Genomic DNA, 14781 nt, shown 5'->3' on the forward strand with positions numbered 1-14781 from the left:
ACTCATCTTAAATTACCTTTTTATATAATTTAATATAAGCTTATATATGCCTTCATAAAATACATATGAATAATATCTTACAAGCTAATATTTAAATTACAACATGTAGTGCTACTGTAACGGAGTGACAATACTAAGCTATTGTAGTGTAACTAAGTGACATTGTAGTGTAGGAGGACGAGAACCATTTGGGTTAGGAACCATTTCTGATTTCTCGGGCTGGATAATATAGTTTGGATTAGCCGTACATGACATATCTCCATAAATGTTCATGATAAATCGAGGGTTTTCGGATTCTATGTGGGAGAGTGAGTGAATGACTAAGGTTACAGTGAGAGAGCTAACACGTGGGAGAGAGCTAACAAGTGGAGAGCTGAAGACTAAAACAATGACAGATTTTGTATGTGTGTGAAAAAAATACATATTTCACAAGTCCTTTTATAGGCAAATGTAAGGTAAAAATGAAATTTGAGTTGAAATCATGACCGAAAATAAACGAGCCTGAAATGTTTTTTCCATTTTTTTTCTCATACAGTGTGGCTATGCGATTATATATTCCGAAAATTAGTAACACCCTACACAAACCAAAACATCTACCCGACACAAGATCCATACAATTTTTCTTGCCCAAATAGAGATAAGTAAGTAAGACCCAATACATGGCCCATCGTAATGTGTGATCCTAACACTGTGAAAATAAAAAAAGAAAATAAAAACACACAAAATGCCTACCTCTTCTCGTAAGCATCAATAGTATCCTTACTCCTTCTTTGTCTTTTTCCTTTTCTTCCGATTGAACCCAGTCGGTAGCCATAGTTAGTTTGCACTATACGAGTCCCTCCAACAAAAATAAGAATGAGAGATCGATTGAACTGAAGAAGAGATCTGAAGAACTCATGAGTTCTCCTTAAGGAGGAGAAGCAAAGAAGAGAAGAGGTTCAAAACTTCAGATTTGAGAAAAGAGATGAGAAAAGATGAAGAGATGAGGGAGAGACAAAAAAGAGTTTTATTAGGGTTGTGAAACAAGACTATCTTATCTCTCTTTATTATCGATTTTACCACAAATAGCCCCAGTTGCGTTCAACTTGACACAAGACTTTATCTTATTAGGAAATCTACCCACGTGTCTACATCTATACCAAATAACGTTTTATAAATAAATAAATGGGCCTTTGTGAATCAGTGACATCTTCACACTCACTCAGCCCATTATTCTACGTCTCTCATTTACTTCTCATTCACCATTGTCTCTGCTGCCGAGAGCCCCATTTCAGAACGAAAATCTGGTTTAAGGTTTAGAGTTCATGTACTAGTTCTTGAAGACCATGCCAATTTACGATGAGTATGTGGTGGGCTTAATTCGGACAAGCGTTAAAGGGTACATTATGGCACAACACGTCACTGTGACACCGGAAATAAACACAATGCATGACAGTGAGATGAGCATGAATGTTACTAGCAATTCCACTGATATAGACTTTATGGATATCATCCACTTCCGCTTTCACCCAAAAGTTTGGTGAACCCAAATTATAATATTGTCTAAAAACGACGACGAGCTGAGCATAGCGGCCGTTCTTGAGGAAGTGTGGGCGACTCGGCCGCTGAACAGGAAAGTATGGACGGTTGTGACGGCGGCCTGAGATTTGGTGGCCTTGGGTTTGCCTCGGCCGGCCTGAGTGGTTGTGACGGCGGCAATGGCCATGGTGATGAAAATATGGAAAGCTGGATTGGAATTTGAATCAGTGAGTTGAAGAGTGTGGGGATTTGTGAAGAGGGTGCTGCAACTCGGCGAAATTTTGACATTAATTGAGAATTCGTAGCTTTTTGCAACAACGATGATATGCTAAAATAACTCTATTCCTTTACATGTCAAGACAGTAGAGAAATTAGCCATTCAACACCTCAATTAGAAATGATACAGGTAACAACTGATTGCAGTTGCACCGAGTATTAGAAACAGGCTATAGGAAAACGTTATAAACTCTTTCCATGCAGTATACTTTGACGATTATACTCGATCAAACTTAAGATACTATATACAGAATGAGAATGAGTTGATACAGAGTACAATCAAAGTATGGTGTTCAATTCGATCTCCAAGTCCATAAGCAATACATCCAGAACGACGTAGTCCACTTCAAAACAATTTGACATCTACTTGCAAGATCTATTCTTTCCTTTTGGTCCAAACCATGACAAGGGAGAAGCCCATCAAAGACATCATCACAGTCTGTAGATCACATTAAAAACGGTGAAAACTGTAAGTGACAAATGCATTAGCCTTGTCTGAAAACAAAAGAGAAGAGTAAAATAAATTCATTTTACACTTTGAACAGAAAAAAGTTGTGTTTGAAATGCATTTTGCAGGGCTGCAAGGTAGAACTACTAAAAGAATCATGATCACCCGTGTTCAAAATCAGAGAACAATGGCTGAACAAGTAGAGTTCCAAGTCTAAGAGCAAGCTATTTTGTATGTAGTGTATTTGGAGTTCTTTCTAGATGCCCTTCCACTTATCATGGCTTTGGAGATTACAGTAATAATTTTGGAGTAATGTGTTGACTACCAGACACCTCTAGAAGACAAAAAGTGAGAACACTAATTTTTTGAGTATCATGGAGGATTACGCCTCAATGATACCCCAAAAAAGAAGAACTGAAATACGTGAACTCTGTGGAGAAAGAAGTAAGATGGAAGAACAAGTGGTGGTCCGAACTTGTGCTGAAGCAAAGTACTGCTCGCAGAAGAATCCCTTCTGATAAGTGACATGATGGAATTGGTGATAAAAGAGAAAAACAAATGGTATATAAGCTAAACCATTGACTCACAGAAATTGCTGGAGGAACTCCTACAAGTGGATCTTGGAAAAATCTATTAGCAAGTGCAAGGGCCAGAAGACTACTTTGCATTCCTGCAAGAGAGAATTTACTTTTCAGAAAATAAAAAAAAATGAATGATTAATAAATGTCATAATCCTAAATTTTCTTTGACCAGAAATTCCGTACAAGAGAAGAAGGTATAACCTGTCTCGTAGGATAGTGTTCTTTGCAATGGTTTGACATCAGGTGCCCCATGAAAGGCCATGCCAGTAAGAAAATACCCAGCTATAAATGCCGTAAAATGAAATGCGATAACGAGCAACAAAATGGTTAATCCAAAAGGAGACAGAACAGACTCAATGTTAATGGCAAGTGGTGCCCCAACACAGCATGCTGTTACTAATACTGATAGTGGAGGCAAAAATGGCCGAATAGCATTACATACTTGGGGAAGAAACCTGAAAGCAAAATCCATTTCAGAAATTCTTAATGTATATTGTATCAAAAGAAATTATTTTTCTGAGTTGGTGTAGCACCTATTCAAAAGCAAGCCTGCAACAATTGGTGTAACTACAATCTGCAGAATGCTGGACACCATTCCCTTTACATCAACAGGCAATCTCTTTCCAATGAGCATAAGCGATAAGAATGGTGTGACGAATACAGCAGTAGCAGTAGACAATGATGTCATGACAATGCTTAGAGGAGCCATTTGTGGGTCGGTCAGAAATGTAGCATAGTTTGAGAGCTGGGCACCACTAACGCAAGATACCAACATAATCCCAGCACCTGATTCAACAGATTCATGAACATTAGTGTGCCCACACCAGTGGTTTGACAGCTATACAGGCTGAATCTCACCTACTGTAGTTGGAAGACCAAACATTGCTACTGAAATAATGCCAAATATATATCCAAGAAGAGGCTTGACAACAAATTGACCAACATAACCAGCAAAAATAGCTGCTGGTCTCTTGAAAGCTTCAAGGAAATCCTTTTCGCTGGAATTAACCCCAACTGCGAACATCAAGAATCCCAATGCAGGTGCATAGTACCTAAAAGCACAACATTAACTAGTCAAACAAGGCTAGTTGGAATACTGCAAGGAAATGTTTTTATGTGTTGATCAACCAATTCAGCTAAACAAGGCTCAAGAACCTGTTTGTAAACCATGTGAAAGAAGGTGGAAAGACAAGAGCCAACAGTGTACTGGCGATGGTTACTTGAGGCAAAAACGAACTTGATTTCTTCAGGAGCTCCAAAAAAGCAACGTTATTTCGTTGAGGGATCTGAAAATGTGATAACTACGATCAATATGGCCCAACATCATTTTGTCAAAGCAAACACTAACTAGGTGTTTAACTAAGATTTAATATGCCTGGTCGAATTGGTGACACAAGTATATAAAACTATACATAAACTGATAAAAGGATATAAATTGTATAATTGTAAAGAAGAAACAAGTATTCCGGGAAAATTTGGCTTCTATAATCATCCAAAATACATGTTCATGATTTGCTTAAAACAGTTAGGCACGTGAGAACTATCCCTGTTAGCAGTTACATTAGAGTAACTACAAAAGAACAGTCAAATCTCAATTCCAAAGAACAGAAAATATCTTCTATTTTTGGACACAAGTCAAACAAAAAAAATGACAAAACTCATCTCCAACACACTAAACCAATTTACTGAATGAGTTAAAATTGCTCAATTGATTTACTCTGTTTTCTTCATTCAAGAAATCTTAGTAGCTGTAGCAGAATTAAGATTGTGTCTGAATATAAACCCTATCAAATATTATTATTGAATAGCTGTGTAATGCTGCTAATATAAAGTAAATAAGAACAACTGAGGAACACATTGTATAAAAAAAATGAACAGACCTGAGGTGGTTGAGAAGCATAGTTTTGATCCGAATCCGAATCGAAAGAATCTGAAGACGTAACTGATGCGCATCTGCATACTAATCACAACACACATGATCAATCCAGATGAACACAAATTCATAATAAATAAAAATTGAAAAGTGAAAGAAAAAAGAGAGTAAGATTTGATGAAAGCAGAGCATTTGCATAGAAGAATGGAAGAAACTAACTTGGAGAGATCGAGTAAGAACGAAGAGATAAGCGTAGAGAGTGGGAGTGAGGGACGGCGCTGTAAGTGAGATTTGGCGGCGGCGGATTGGGGAGCCGATGATGGAAGCGGGAGAGGTTTGGGCGGGGAATCCGGAAGTGGTGGCGAGTGGTGGGAGGAGCATGCAGAGCCATTTTGGAGCAAAGAAGAAGAAGGTGCAGGAAGTCAGAGAAGGCAAAATGAATGGGATTGAATTGAAAATTGGATTTGTATTGTAATATAGTGTTTGAAAAGAATGGACTGTCCAAGCTGCTTGGTGCTGAAAGTGCTGATTTTTTTAGAGGGACTTGATAATTTATGTTCGGTTTGACATGGGTTTTTGTCATTTGGAATGATTTAAAAAGAAATTTTTCTATACACCACATACGACATGCAAATACATGATGCATTAATAAACAATCTTAATACAAATTAAGTATGTCAGAATCATCTTGTAACGCATTCTCAATTCAAGTTTAAAATAAATGTAAAATATATGTCTATGTTGTCAAGACGTGCTTTGTTTGATTATATTTGTACAAATAACTCAAATCTGAAGGTGAAACACAAGTTGTTTTTGTTTTGTTGAAGAAGTAACGTACATATAGCTTTGTTGTCAAAAAAAAAAAAAACATATAGCTTTGTTGTTCTTGCTCTCTTGTTGCATCATTCACTCAAAAATGTATAACAAGACAAGGTTGTCCCCAATGGTTCTTATCAAAAACAAATTAAACAAAGGGTTGTCTCCAGTGGGTTTCTGGAGTAAGGGCATGTGAGGGTAGAAGAGAAGACTTGCACTGGTAATAGATCTTGTTGCAACATTTGAGCATGAGAAACCGCCAACTACCAACTGCACTCCTGAAATTTCGAAGTTGATATGGTTTTGAAAATAAATTTTATACATTTTTGAGTCTTGAACACCACATTTTTTCCGAGTAATATTTTTTGTTATAACCAGATGATCTAGGACGACTCCTTCTTGGTTTAGGAAAATTGCCCTTAATTTAGTTTCTTTTTACGGCAAGATTCCTAATTATGTGCTGATTATTGTTTCGTGAGACTGGACCAACTTTCTAGAAGCTACAGTGCATATGTTTGTAATTACAGAATTGCTCTCCATTCCATAAGCAAAAAGGAAACTAACTAATCCTAATCCTAATCCTGTTAGGTTATGGATGACATGCATTACTATAAAAGCATATTAAGCAAAGTATGAACCACCGTACCTATATCATTGTGCTCTTGATCACTACAGCTGACTATATTTGAAGATGTCGACCTCCTACAACAACGATGGTAATTATAGCGTATATGTGACGGCCTATAGCAGAGGTTTGCTCGACAACAAATCGCTTTCGAGTCCTCGTGTCTTGATTGCTTGGAGAGTCGCTGAAAGCTACAAGTCGGAGAATCCCAGCATCAAGAAGTCGATCGTATGCCACAATTCAAACCACCCATGTAAGGCTGTATTTGCGTCACCTGAATTGCGGGATATGATCTCCGGGATGGTAGCCGGCATAAACCTTCCGTTTGAATTAGATAGGCTTATATGGAAACCTTTGGCACATGCCGCCAACAACACAGTACGGCAACTCCACAACGCCGATGATATGATAAGCCAAATACTTGAAGTCATTAACGGCATGGTTGTCTCAGGACGCAAGATAGTGGACTTAACTGTCGAAGTTGAAAAGGAACATGTAGTACCACATGAAGAATATGAAGCAAAGTTCAAGGCCGGAAAAGAGAGAGAGTTAGCTGAATGTATTGCAGATGTCGATACTAAGCTACGAATGGCGATGGCTAATACAGAAAATCGACAGATGGCTGGCATGATACGTAGAATTTGTCAGGAAAAGTATACAAATATTGAAAAAGAAATGCGTGCCTATAATGTTTCTGAAGAAAGGGTCATGGATATTGTAAGATCCTTGGATCCGGAGTCTGAGGCTATGAGGCAGTCATTTGATCAAGCTGCAGAGAACAAGCCGAGGCCGGCAAGCAAGGCCTCGATCGAGGCATTGGAGAAGTTCATATTGAAGTATGGAGATGTGATGATGTGTGTGATTTGCAAGGAGGAGATGACTGCTTGTAAAGTCATTCGCATGCCGTGCTCTCATGAGTTTCATGAAGACTGCATTGTACGATGGTTAAACGGTTACGATCATAGGTGCCCTCTCTGCAAATTCAAGTTGCCAAAGAGAAAGAAGAATCATGATGAAACATGAAGAACTAAACGAAGTTAGCTAGGGTTTAGATATAACATTCATGCATGTCTTGTTTTCAGTTTTTCTTTGTTAAGTCGAAGTTGTATTCAAATGCTTGTAATGAAAAGTCACTTCTAGGCATACATTGTTTCATTGATCTAGCTTGATTGTTCTGTTACTTCTGTAAGCATGCATGTATTGAAAATTGATTACCGATTACAAATACAGACACACAGCTGACCTGCCACAACAAGCTTTAACGTACAATTATATACCTTAATTTACATTTCTGCTTGATGAAAAAAAAGAAAAATCTTCACAGAAATAGATCGACAAACAAAGTCTAATAATGCTTGTATATGTCTTGCATGAACTGATGAGAAGCTAAGAAGAAACAAAAATACTGGCCACAAGTTTTTTCTTTGTGGATATTTTGGTGGATCTATCTTATTGAATCAAATTGATTATGAACTCACATGGCCTCAGCTAAATATACACCTCCAATGATCTGTCATGAAAATTGACTGTATTTCATGGATATCTGAGATCCTTTGGTTGTAAGTCGATTTTGTAATGTTCTTTTTCTATGACTGAGTCGATATGATTCTCGATCAACTGCTTAATTTACTACTAGCTTTGTTTCAAAGCCAAATGGTATAAATCCATAGATCGATGAACCCTATCACAATATGACTATGATTATGGTGCAATGCCAAACTCATTTTACCCTAAAGTAGGCATACAATCTACATTTTCGCGCAGCTGACATGAGTTTACGATAGGCTACTACCACTTAAGGCACTAGCTAGTTGTTAGTTTGCTAGCTACTTGCCAGTTTGAAGTAGTCAAGAGAGATTTAAGTAGATAATATTATTAATTCAATTTTATGTAATATAGTTAGCGTGTAATATTTAAGATATTGGAGGACACTAAACCTATAAATAACTTGAAAAATGTTAATTTATTCAAGTTTTTTGATGAAACGTTGGCAATGATATATAGAGCTTATGTTAAACAATGTAAAATAATTCACAAAGAAATGCGTGTCAATCATATTTTGTTAAGGAGGGTCATGGATAATGTAAGATCGTATGAGGTTGAAGCTATTAAGAGTTAATTTGATTTAGATGTGTACTGTCTGTGGCCGGCAAGCAAGACATCGGTAAAGTCATGGGAGAAATTGTGTTGGGGGATGTAAATGCTATTTTGAGCCAAAATTTCTCGAGGAATTAGAATAAACGATAGTGCAATGTTGTTAGAACCTTCAAAGTTTAAGAGTGTAAACCAGTGACTCATTTGATCAAAACAATGACATGCCTCCTGTTTTAGCTTCTAACCTTCTAGGCATATATTTGTAGGTTAACTGAATGTTTTTGTTTGTTGTGTTCTAATGAAAACTCATCAAAAAAATTTCTCTTTGTTTTTTTTGTTTTTGTTTATAGATTACTCGGAATCTCATATAGGCCATTCACAACAAAAGTCGAGTAGAGTCCATATCAAGACCCAAACACATCCAGCGTCAGCGCAAGCTGTATCCCACTTCCGTTGCTTCCCCACATACACGCCGTGACGGCGAAGAAACGACAACCCCTCCCCCAATCCAACCGTTACTCCACCTCTTACTTAAACTCCTTCACCACACGCCACGTGTTTCTCCCAACTCCAAAACGCTGCCGTTTCGATGTCCACCCCCCCCGGGAATATTAAATATCTGAAATCCTCTCTGTTATGTGAGCTCTGTCGATCTCTCTCTCTCTATCTGCGTATCTACCAGTCTTGATGACCCCTCGGACTCTCTGATACAAATCCTCTCCACCAAACCCTAACATTTGGGGAAACACAGCAACGCTTTCTCTCTCCTAGGGTTTCCAATTTCGCGCCCAAATCGACCGCATTTGTTACGGTAGGACGAATTGGGGCTCCAATTGGGAGGATTAAGGGGTTTTCGATGACATATGAGGAGATTGTTGATCGGAGAGAGGTGGTGTCGGAGATGATCGTCGGGATTGAGGATGATGAGAAGGCCAGAGGGGACTATGTGAAGCTGAGACACTGCCCTGAAGAGGAGGCTGAGGCTGAGGCGAAGGGAATTGGGATTGGGTGGTTGTGGTATTGGGTGAGGTTGGTGTTGCTGTTCATGTGCTTGGTGTTGTTGGCTGGGGTTTTTATCAAATGGGTTGGGCCTTTTTTGATGGATAAGGTATAAATTTGTGAGCTTTTTTACCTCTTTGATTTGGGTTTTTGTTGAAAGCTTTTATCTTGATTTGTATAGGAGTGCATGAGTTTCTGGTTTGTTATGATTATGTGACTAGTGTGGAGTTGATTGGAGTTGTTTGTGAATTTCTTGTGGTTGAGCTTTTGTGCAGTAAGAATAGCTGTGATTGACTTTGTTGTGCATTAGGCATTGTTAAATCTAAGTTGCGTAATTAACTAGTTTTAAGATCATAATGTGAAGCATGCGTTTTGCGAAAACTTTAAATGTTGAGGCTGCAGTGACTAGGTGGCATTTTTAGGTTTTGAGTCAACTTGATTACAAAATTCAGCTTCCCTTTTGAGGTTTACCTTATATATGTATGTATTCTAGTAATTTCCAGCTGAGTTTAGGACGTATTATTGTAGTTTTTGGGTAGTTCTAATAACCACCATTATGAATTTATGATCATGGAGTGTTATCCCCCAAAACAGTTGTTGAAATAATGGAAAATATAGGAGTTTAAGAATACAATAGAAGTATTAGGTCTTAATCCTAAATGGTGTCAGGGCAGATTGCTGTGTCTTTTTTCTATCCTGAGTTCCTGACTAGGATAGATACCACCCACAGATAGACTGCGTTATGCTTCCATATACAGGGAGAGAGACATATAAGGTTTTCTGTCATGCCTGCGTTATGCTTCCATATACAGGGAGAGAGACATATAAGGTTTTCTGTCATGCTAACTGATGATGAAATTATTTGCAGGAGGTTATTCCAATGATTAACTGGGAAACAAAGACATTTAGTCCTCCAGTGCTTGCTATTCTGGTCTTTGCTTCTGTGGCATTGTTTCCTACGATTCTCTTACCATCTTCACCTTCTATGTGGGTGGCTGGAATGACTTTTGGTTATGGCTATGGATTTCTTCTAATTATATCAGCCGCAGCTATTGGAATATCACTTCCGTATTTTATTAGCTATCTTTTCTTCCATAAAATTCAGGTGCGTAAAGTTTGTCAAACACACTTCTTTGTGTTTTAGTTTTGTGTGTGATTCCTATAATTTAACACTTTTTGACTCTATGCAGGGATGGTTAGAAAAGTATCCAAAGAGAGCTTCCATTCTAAGATCAGCTGGCGAAGGAAACTGGTTCCATCAGTTTCGAGCTGTAACATTAATCAGGGTTTCTCCATTCCCGTATATTATATATAACTACTGTGCAGTGGCAACCAATGTCAAGTATGGTCCGTACCTCTTTGGGTCTTTGGCAGGAATGGTTCCAGAAACATTTGTTGCCCTTTACACGTATGTATAATCTCACTCACATTATTATGTATTTCATTGCATGGTGATCATATATATGCCTTATTTCATTTATTGCGAACAAGTGTATATGATTAAAATTGATTTGTGGGGAATTGTGGCCATTGACTTTCCCATTTTCGTTCCAATGATGTTCACTTAGAAAATCCTATCCTGTTCATTGCAGTGGGATCTTAATACGGACATTGGCAGATGCTTCACATGAACACCATGGCCTTTCAGCCCCACAGATAATCTTCAGTGTTGTTGGCTTCGCTTTGGCTGTGGCTACCACAATTTTCTTCACAGTGTATGCAAAAAAGCAGCTCAAAGAATTGCAGAAGGAAGATGAGCCACTGTTGCAATAAGTTTCTGGTTCTAGTTTTGGTTTCAGAAATACTCTCCACCGCACAAGCAACATGATGCACTCTAGATGAAGTTTCTTTTATTAAACGACTTCATCTGATGTTGTCAATGCAGTGTAAATTGATGCTGCATAAACAGTGGGACGACGGAGAAGCAGCCCTGACATCCATTCAACATGATTGCCACTAGCATTTTCCCCCTTAGAAACAAGTGTCGATTTGCTTTTGTCTATTGTATATGGTGAAGTGACTCTCAAGGATTGATTTGGATTCTGGCAAAATTCTTGATTGTATATACAAATGACTATTTAATATATAAAGTGTAGATGGTTATTGCAATGCAGATTCTTCTAAGCTGTGACCTGTCTACATGATGAATGCATATCTACACCTGCCTTCTCTACTCTTTTTCTTTTGGGGTTAACTAAAGAAGGTCCCTTACTTGTGGTCCTAATACTGTAATCTGTGAGTCCTTTTTTTTTTTTTCCTGTTTTTTGGGTCAGAGTGTCAAGAACAAAACCCAAAGTAGTGTCTCAGTCTCGGAATTTCCGCCTTACAGATTTCAATGCTGATGACTAATACTTTGAGACTTTCAGTAAATGATGCTCTAGAAACTCCAAAGTTGACATCTCTAGTTATCTGCGGTTCTGCAGTTGACTTGATAAAGCTTCGAGTTTCCACTCTATATACAATACATCAGAGATGAGCTTCTGTTACTCCAGTAATCTCTTGATGATCGGAATCGTTGATCTCTTTTGTTAACTATCTTCCTCTTGAAACTAAATCTTCATTTCCTCCACCTCCACCACTACTCTTTCATTGATGCTATTGGAAACTCTACGTTTGCACTTTGCAGGGGTTATCTTTTTGGGCTAATCATGTTTTGTTGACCAAAACTCGATTAATCAACACTTAATTAATCATTAGAATAAACATAAACATATTCTGACAACTAAGCTAGTTACAGGTTCCGATTCTTGGTCCTCAAAAAATATTCATGGTTTTCTGGTTTTAAGTTGTATAACAACGCATTCAAATAATACAGACGCATATGTATGGCATTACCAAAAGTCTAAAACTATCTTAAGAAAAGGTATGATTCTTCAAATGTGTGAGTTGTAAGATAATAATAATAATACATAAACATTATGATAAGAAAAAACATCTAATATGTACAGACCATAAAACAAACATAATGTCTAGAGCAGGCTTCTCATCTTGAATTCAATTGTTTATGATTACACTATACAATACTTAAACTTTTCAGCACTTTCATGCTTGCAAACTGCATTATCATAAGATACAAATCCGAATCGTATATATGGTCAGTTGCAGAGGTTTGAAATGAACTTTAAAGATGATGCGTGGATGTCTAATTTTCGACCTTGCAGTGGAAACAAATTGAAGAGTTGGTATAAGAATGTAAGATCATCAACAGGCTTGTTAATTGATTCATAGATGAGTGAAATCTTTGCTTTGGTGGTAAGTGAAACTTCTCTTTTGTTTCTTGCATATATGAACAGAAACATTGTAATCAGAACTTAATTTATTTGCCAGTAGGTGGGGACTTTGTCAAAATCTAAGAACCTTGATTAGAAGCAAGCTTTGTTTAGATCATACAACTTGTCCGAGCTATTGTCTCATTATCATCCTACCAAAAACAAAACCAGAAGAAATAAAACTACCCCAAAAAGATATTATCATCAGAGGGAATACTTCAGAACTAATTAAGAGAGGAAAGATTCGAATTCAATGCCACAACAAATGAACTTGTGAAAAAGATTGTGCAGTGACAACAGATAACCAGAAGGTAAAGATTGGATTCCACATTTACAATTCACAACTGCCAAACTAATATAGGAACCAAATACATTCAGTATTGGATGGTGCAACCACAATTGTTTGCTTTATGAAATTAAAATAATCAGAGAAGTTATAGGTCTACGAAATAAAGACTTGTAACTGAGCGTTACAAGCATGCCATTAACGTTATTGGCGAGTGAATAAATTTTTACGTGATGAAGTTAGATTGTCTTGGTATATATGTACACTTGAGAGTGAAGCCGAACTAAGCATGCCATTAACGTTATTGGAGAGTGAATAAATTTTTGCGTGATGAAGTTAGATTGTCTTGGTATATATATACACTTGAGTGTGAAGTCGAACTAAGCACGCTCATAAATAAACTCTCAAGTTAGAGAAGTCCCACTGTATAAAAGAGGTAGGCGAAACCAGACAGATATCATAGGTCTAACTGGGACAAGTACCAACTGTTGCAATCTATATTTCGGTGAATTAAATTTCTTGAACTAGTTGTCTTCTTGAAGCACACTTTGGGTTTTTCGGTTGCCCAGTTTTGCTGGGAAGATTGTTCCTTTCTCATTACTAGTCAAATGCATGAGACAATTCTGGATGCTAAAATGGATTCCAACTAAGGAGATGATAGATTGAATGGTGACCAAGCTGTTCACGTGGCATGATCTAAGTTGGGGGTAGATGGAACTGGACCCTTGAGTTAATGCAGATGATCGTCATTACTAGCTGGAAAACGGCATGCAATTGTAACGTTAAGGACGACTTTGTATTCCTCCTTTGCTTTTTTAATTCAAGCTTCTTGTATTATTAGAGTGAGAGCTTATGCTACACATTAGTGATACTTTGGAATCAGTTTGGATCATCTTCACATGGTTATCAATACACTTGTAATCTTATAACTCTGTTTTCCAAGTGTAAAGTGCACGCTAGAACGAGATATTATATAAGCAACTACCTCACATTGTTACTTTCCTTGACAATGGTACATTTTAGGGATGGATTATCTCAAAATTGAGATCATACATACTCCTATTTAACTACATTTTATGTCAATTGTTAATAGCAAAAGAAATCCGGGATTAACCAATGATATTAGTCAAAAGACTCGAAGTCTTGATCGAAACGGTTCAATGCAAAAGCAGAAAGGGATGGTCTGTGGTCATCAAAAACAGTACAGGCAAATTGAAAAGACCTCTTCTGCTTCTCTTTCAATCTTCTTCTTCTTCTCTGCCTCTTTTTATTTAATTTTCTTGGTCCAGTAATTATGGTGCTGATGGGAAGTGGTGGCATGGTTGGTGAGGATGAATGAATGCTCTGAAAGAGAAACACACACCCAACATCAGATACTGTTCTTTCTCTCCTTCTTTGCTAATTCACCATTATCATCATTATCTTTGTGTTTTTACATGGGAGATTAGAGAGACAGAGAGCGAGAGACAAGTAGCATGCACGTGGTTTTTGCATCCGATTTCAGCTTAGTGGAGGCAAAACTAAGCAGTTCTCAGAGTACTATAATAAGCAGTTACATCAATTTTGGGTCTCTCTCTCTCTCTCTCTCTCTCCTGCTTCCTTTACAGCCAAGCCAGGCCAGAGAGAGTAGTTACAATTTCCTGACCAGTGACCACCATTTTTGTCAGCCCATACCTCACTGCCTTCCACTATTCTCTCTCTTTAGATTTGTTTCAATCTGAAAGCTCAAATTTTGGCACTTGGGTTCAATCCAGGAACACAAAATTTCATAAAGCTTGGATCTTTAACTGTTTGTGAGTGACCCAGAAGCTCTGTGCAAATGTGTGGTCTAGTGCTATGAAATTTCTGCAATTCCAGTGAGACTCAGAAGTGAAAATGCTGCTGTTTGGTCATGATCCTGATGGAGATTTTTTTTTCATAGTGAAAAAAATGAGGGGATCAATGGAAGCAGAGTAGCTGGAGGACTGGGATCTTATCTCAATCGGATCCATTTACC

At 37.7% G+C, this 14781-nt stretch overlaps 2 protein-coding genes across 2 annotated transcripts; one reads left to right on the forward strand and one right to left on the reverse strand.

Annotated features, from left to right (window-relative positions):
* Positions 1-1881: 1881 nt before the first annotated feature.
* Positions 1882-5087, reverse strand: LOC101313520 (probable sodium/metabolite cotransporter BASS5, chloroplastic-like). The gene is made up of 8 exons (XM_004300679.1): positions 4916-5087; positions 4704-4783; positions 3979-4109; positions 3682-3875; positions 3357-3609; positions 3025-3278; positions 2830-2912; positions 1882-2233 (listed from the first exon to the last, which is right to left on the reverse strand). The coding sequence occupies exons 1-8, from the start codon at positions 5085-5087 to the stop codon at positions 2171-2173; spliced, it is 1230 nt and encodes a 409-aa protein (XP_004300727.1). The 3' UTR covers positions 1882-2170.
* A 3791-nt stretch (positions 5088-8878) lies between these two features.
* On the forward strand, positions 8879-11342 carry LOC101306524 (TVP38/TMEM64 family membrane protein slr0305-like). Its single transcript, XM_004298666.1, has 4 exons — positions 8879-9339; positions 10099-10335; positions 10421-10638; positions 10823-11342. Exons 1-4 carry the CDS (start codon positions 9088-9090, stop codon positions 11001-11003), a joined length of 888 nt encoding a protein of 295 aa, XP_004298714.1. The 5' UTR covers positions 8879-9087; the 3' UTR covers positions 11004-11342.
* Positions 11343-14781: the final 3439 nt, after the last annotated feature.

The sequence above is a fragment of the Fragaria vesca genome, linkage group LG5 (genome assembly GCF_000184155.1).
Source record: "Fragaria vesca subsp. vesca linkage group LG5, FraVesHawaii_1.0, whole genome shotgun sequence".
NCBI lineage: Eukaryota > Viridiplantae > Streptophyta > Magnoliopsida > Rosales > Rosaceae > Fragaria > Fragaria vesca.